The 6,510-nt window shown below is 47.5% G+C and overlaps 1 protein-coding gene across 1 annotated transcript; it reads right to left on the bottom strand.

Annotated features, from left to right (window-relative positions):
- Positions 1-2,202: 2,202 nt before the first annotated feature.
- Positions 2,203-3,248, bottom strand: pmchl (pro-melanin-concentrating hormone, like). The gene has a single exon (XM_062484579.1). The coding sequence runs from the start codon at positions 3,073-3,075 to the stop codon at positions 2,719-2,721; it is 357 nt and encodes a 118-aa protein (XP_062340563.1). The 5' UTR covers positions 3,076-3,248; the 3' UTR covers positions 2,203-2,718.
- Between the last annotated feature and the right edge of the window lie 3,262 nt (positions 3,249-6,510).

The following is a 6,510-nucleotide window of genomic DNA, read 5'->3' as shown; positions in this document are numbered from 1 at the left end:
TTCTACCACCGCTCGCCTGGACACTTGGGACTTTTGAACAACGTAACATTCTGACACTTGATGAAAGCAGCATGGAGAAAACCTAAAAAACACCAGAGTGAGCTCAATCAATGTCCCACATCGCTGTTCTCCACGTTTATAGGATTAACGTTAAGGAGTAGCGTCACACATATGTGATCGTTCGAAAGCGGGCCCCACAGAGTACCGTCACACATGTGTGATTCTGAACATTCTAACCGACTATTTTCCTATAGACAAAAACTATATGACAAACGCTATAGTATGGCTTCAAAATTTACAATTAGGAGGCTAACAAGTAACACTAGCAGGTAGTAGCATTGCTACGAGTATTATGCTAGGTTGCTAGGTAACGGAAGCTAACTAAAGCTAGCTAGCTTCCGTTTTGGAAAAATAACTCACTCTTGTGGAAGCGTCGGTAATATTTAGAACTCACTCCTTAAAAGGTTAAGCTTTGCATGTTTCTGCATTGACGTCGAGTTAAAGCAGTTGTATTACACCCCAGATTTCTACGTGAAACAAATGTGTTTCAAACTCTCCTGACAAAATGTGTTTCTGCTGACTCGCCTTCCAGGCTCTGCATTTTACATTCTCTCTGTCTGCTTCGCTGCTCTGACAGAGCTGAAACGATTGAGAAATCAAACTTTTGGCTGAAGACACAGTGAATGAAACTAGGCCTCTCTCGCAGACTAGCTCAAACCCTGGGGTAATGGAGCCATATGAAAGATGGATAAACTAACCCTAACTAACCTACCAGGTGTCTCTGCTAACATGTCATGGTGTCGTTCCCATAGAGACACAGGTGGCGTAGTTACAATAGAAAATCTTTAGACAAACTACAAATTAATTTAACACACATAACCAACCACCACAAGGAACAACACCCTTAAACAAATCAACAGTTTTGTGAGACCATCACTAAAAGTAGCCTATCTGCTTCTGCCAGCGTGAGCCGATCTCGAACCCAATCAGACGAGTTATCATCAGTGCTTGACAGGGAGGTTACGTCAAAACACAGCAGAGACAACCCATCAACCCATTCTGAAGACTCAGGGCTTTTAATGAATGCTTTGGAAAGAACAGGAAGGTTAATGCCCCTTTTAATTGACTATAAACCATGAAGGTCATTTTCTATTAAAGTGAGCCTCTGAGTTGCCTACAGTTGGATTAAGACAGAGGACTGATGCTGTGATCTTAAACCATTGAGCCTCATCATTTGGGATTATTAAACAAAATGTAATATATATGTCGGAGTATTGAGTCTTTACAAGACTGGGTTTTTGCATGTACTCCTATGTATAGTATAATAATAGCAAATCTCTGATAATGTTCTGATATTATTGTCTCATAGTTAAGCATTGTATCAGACTAAACACAAACAAAAAAGACAAACCATGAAACACATTAGTATGCAGTCTGATTAGCTAATTCAACAACATAATATTGGTATGTTGTGTAAAACCCACAAATGATACAATCTAATTGCACACTTAAAACACATAATTTGAATATTTGAGTAGCTCATCGGCATCCTCCTTGCTAATTAAAGGGCATCTTCCAGCCATTAGCATCAACACAGGTCACTGCTTAGCCACGCAAACTCATTACTGTGTTAATCCTCTTTTCTCCACAGGACTCAGAGACGGACAACCAGGCCCACGTGAGGAAGGTCTCTGGAGAGTTTCCCTGAACAAACACAGGAAGTAAGAATAAATCCCCCTTAAAAAGCAAGTAAAACATATTGCTTAATTTGTTACAACCACAACATTCATGTTGTAGTAATAACTCCAGCGCCTTGGTGTAGTTCTCTCCTGTAACTATGAAAATGTTTGGAAAGAGTAATGAGATTGACCTCCTACTCCACACTGAGGTAATGTTATGGCACATTAACAAAAGACTCTTGTTAATGTTTGGGTAATTCATGACTGATGAAACTCAGAGTATTTAAAGGATTTATGCAACTAGACAGCCCAGGAAGGATCAGAGCTGTATGAGAATAAGTCTACCGGTCCAGACTCCACCCCTCTGGGCCGCCTAGTGCCATCAAAACAAGACGCTCATATTAACCCATCTACAATCGCTTCAATTACTTTTTCCACATATGAAACTCGTTAGTGCTATTCAGAATGATATCCTGCAGTGAAACACTCCATATAAAAAAACACACAAGACGCAATATTAGATTTTCTGTCATTTAATTGTTTAACTGCGGATGTTGATTCGTCAAGATAGACACACACAACTAACATCGTCGGACTATGATACAACTGGAGGTTAGGCAGAACAGGATGCAGCACCGACGATCCGTCCGCCCCTCAGAGAGAGGAGACGAGAGGGGAGGTGCGAAGGGGGAGAGTCGATGTTGGATCCAAGATGAAGGGTATCTAGGGTGGAGGGCATGGAGGATCTAGGGTGGAGGGTCCAGGCTGGAGGGTCCAGGGTGGAGGGTCCAGGCTGGAGGGTCCAGGGTGGAGGGTCCAGGGTGGAGGGTCCAGGGTGGAGGGTCCAGGGTGGAGGGTCTAGGGTGGAGGGTCCAGGGTGGAGGGTCCAGGGTGGAGGGTCCAGGCTGGAGGGTCCAGGGTGGAGGGTCTAGGGTGGAGGGTCCAGGGTGGAGGGTCCAGGGTGGAGGGTCCAGGGTGGAGGGTCCAGGGTGGAGGGTCCAAGGTGGAGGCCTGGAAGGCAGCAGGCACGGAGGCCTCTCTAGGCCTCCCAGCATGGCCGGTACACCCTCCCCACCATGCACCTCATGGTGTCCCTCCTGTAGACGGAGAGGCTGGGGTCCTGGGCATCCTTCCCCTCCCTGCGCTCCAGGACGCTCTGCCTGTACAGCGGCAGTCTGTCCAGACCCCTCATGCCCCTCCAGAGCCCCGCGTCGCCCACCACGATGATCCTGGTGCTCCCCAGGCGGCCGGGGTCTTCGGACGGATCGTCGGCGAGCAACGCGTCTGGCTCTGGGCCGGAGTCCTCGGTTTTGCTCAGCGGGGTGGAGCCGGACGGCGAGAAGCACTCGGAGAAGAGCGCCACGGCCAGCAGCACGGAGAGGATGGAGAGTCTCATCTTGGAGGTCTGAGGAGAGGAGGGCTTCGCTGGGTTCACAAGCTCTCGCTTCGACGTTCTGATTCTGAGACTTGCGTCAGGGTCTTTTATACCGTTTGGGGTATCCTGGATTGGCCACGTCGGGGCCGTTTCCTTGTTTGAATTTGTTGAGATCGAGATGAGAGCTCATCCGGGCCTGGAGTGTTTTGTCTCACGGTGTTAATCAAGCTTACCTGCTTCTGTCAACCCCTTGTGGGACTTTGTGAGGATGAAACTGTGGGGTCCCCATTGTGAAGGAGACAGGACCCCACAAATCTCCCCCTGTAAAACAAAAGAGAGGGATTAGCCACCTGTAGACCGCCCTGTGTTCAGACGTCCTCCATGGTGTCCAGACCTCTCTCCTACACCGGCTTTAACAACGTCCAATAAGGGATTTCAGGTGGGATTACAGTTGGTGAGTAAACCAATGACTGTTGAAGTGTTTGTTGTGCATGTGACACCAGACAGAACCAGCAGGACTCTCTGTTGACGTGGAAGTTCACACACACACACACACACACACACACACCCTCCATCTGTGTTCCACGATGAAGACAGCAAACATCTAAATCCAGAGTATTGGACTGATTGGTCGCAGAGGTTTTCGGGTGAAATTTGAATATTTACCTACGAGCCGCTGCTTGGTGTATTTACAGCCTCGGTGATTACACACACACACCAGGGAGACCTGATGAGGGGCTTGAGCACCTGTGCTCACATAACCACTGGAGCTAGATGAGCTGTGGAGTGAGGGTTTCAGAGTTAAGCTCTGCCGGGCTGCAGAGAGACTCAGACATCAAGCACGGAAACCTTCCCCTTCTCTGAGGCCCGCTTCCAACAGTCACGGATGTTTTTTAAATGGACAGGAATGACCTGAGGTCAGCTGCAGGCCCTGCGTGAGATGTTTTCAAATATGTGTTTCCAGTGTGTGTTTCTGTCTTCCATTTGGGGGGAGACGGCATCTTGGAAATCCTGTCTGTTTATGGCTACTTTAATGTGAGTGTCCTTCAAGTCTCAGATTTTGGTTTGGGGGGTGGGGGGGGGGAGTTGAGCCAGTGTGAGAACACAGCAACATTACACCGCACTCTTCAAAGAAGAAGACTCTTGTTATTACGACGCATGGATGAAAGATGCTAAAGATAGAGAATTTGTTCACATTATTCCAATATCATTAGATCTGCTGCTGTGAGAAGATGCTCTGAGAAGGTACTTTCCGCAGTTACCCAATTAAGAGGAGTAAACTTGAACAGTTTGGTCTCTGTGTGAATCTCAGGAATCACTAATGGCCTCCTCTAAAGTTGTCTATTCCTTACAGAGTGAAACCGGTTTTAACACGCTGTGGAAAGGTAACAAGGAGTTAGTATTATTGTTCTCTGCAATTAAACACTCCAGACACCATGGTCTGCAAGTTAAATGTCAAAAATAATTGGGGTCTAAGAAGCAGAGTGGCTCAAAGAGGGGATGAGGTCTTGAGAGGACGATGATTCATTTCTACTGGCACCAGTTTGAGACGAGAGCATGCAGTCCGTCAACAATAGAAAAGAGACTTTCTACTTTTCAGCAGGGAAACGGGTGATGTCCTGCGACAAAGACGTACGAGGATGCAGAACATTCAACATGCTAGTAAACAAACTCGACGAACGGCAGTTGTTTGTCCTCGGCGGGTGAGTTGTTTATATGACAGTGAAGAACGGGGGTGGAGGGAGGGGGGCTTTTAGTCCTGAAAACTACATAAATAACATTGTTCAAACACACAACAGCCACAACATTCCTGAGAAATATCTAACCGTGTAGTCTGGAAGCAATTGCAGGAGGTATTCCAGAGGTAATGGTGGTGCTGCTGTGCGCAGACGGAGAAGGCCATGCACCGTTTCTAGCTGAGCAGCGTAGCTCTGGCCTCCACGCAAGACGTCTGCAGTCACACGAGATGTTACCTTGTTTTGGTTTCTGTCGTACATCCGTCGCGTGACGTGTAGAACTTTGGGCTTCTCTTAAGCGTTCTCAAAATATGTGCGCTATTCGGACGTTTCCGTGGATGAAAGCTGAATTAATTAAATGCATGTGTCTTAGCTGGCCTGTTGTCTTTTGGTCAGAGAGAACACGTGACCTGTAGCCCGACCAGATGGAAGATAGAAGGATCCAGAACACTACGCTGGAAAGTGTGTTCGTCCCAAACAGGGTGATTGAAACAATACATCAATCTCTTTTTGTTGGCTGAGGGAAAGAACATCACTGCTTGGACACCCAAACAGGAAGAGGAGAATTGGAAACAAGTGGAGACAAATCTTAAACAGATAAATGTCTCTGTTAGTCTCTCTCCGTCCTGAGGCGTTCTGGCATGATGTGCACAAAATGGCGTTGTCATTCCAATGTTGCCAATAAAATCTCACCAGAAGTCGCTTGTGGCTCCCTGAAAAGTCGCTTAAAGTCACTAGATTGGGTGACGACGTCATACATTTCGTCAACCTTTAGATCTGTAGGTGAACTAAATACAGTTACAGATCTAATAGCTTACTTCTATAAACATTGGGAATGCTAAAACACTGTGAGGCCGCAGCCTCGGCCGCAGGGCCGACCCGTGGACCGCAGCGTGTTGTGGATACTGTCGTTACAGCAGAGAGAGGAGGATTTATCTGTTGGTGGTCTCTGTGTCTCTGTCCAGGTGTTTGCTTGGCTGCTGGTGTGTGAGGTTATGGGAGTACAGATGTGGGCCATGTGTCCGACGCTGCCCTCGTCTATAACATCACGGTTTTTATGTGTCCATCTTGCACCGTGCGCGTGCCATTCTGTGTGTCATTAATACCTGCTGGAACGGGCAGCAGCTCAAAGCAACGTGAAACACTGCGTGTCTCTGTACTCTGTGCTCCGAACATTTATGGGAATAATACAGCTATTTTCCACCTTTCGTTTTCTTTCCTGGACAGTGGTGAGGCAGCGAATCAGGAAGGACCGGGAACCTTTCTCGTTTCTTTTCCTTGGGCGCCGAGGCAGCTGGAGGTGTTTGTGCTTCACAGAGAATCAGCCTGCGAGTCTGCGACACTGCTATACCTTCTCACAAGGAGAGAGAGAAAAAAAAGTTAACCAAAAAATAATAATAATAAAAAATAAAAAATGGCCGTTTGGAAGTGTGAGGCCAAGATGTGGAGACCAGCTGACTACGCTGATGGGTGCCAAGCAAAACCCTAACCCTGGGCTCGGGGGTTTGAAAGGGGGCGGAGGGGGAAGGGGGGGAGACCGCGTCCGCGCTCCAAAGGGAGACAGTACCTCTCACATAACGCGGGCCCCTTCTTCTCACAGCGCCGCTCCTCTCTGTAACAACACGGAGAGGCAGGCCACAGTGTACGGACTCAAGTGTTATTCCAGCTAGGTAAATACAGGGTGCAGATCTAACAGTGATGAATAGCGCATATTAACAGG

The sequence above is a fragment of the Osmerus eperlanus genome, chromosome 18, assembly GCF_963692335.1.
Source record: "Osmerus eperlanus chromosome 18, fOsmEpe2.1, whole genome shotgun sequence".
NCBI lineage: Eukaryota > Metazoa > Chordata > Actinopteri > Osmeriformes > Osmeridae > Osmerus > Osmerus eperlanus.
Note: the sequence above shows the minus strand (reverse complement) of the source record. Positions and strands in the feature narration are given on the sequence as shown.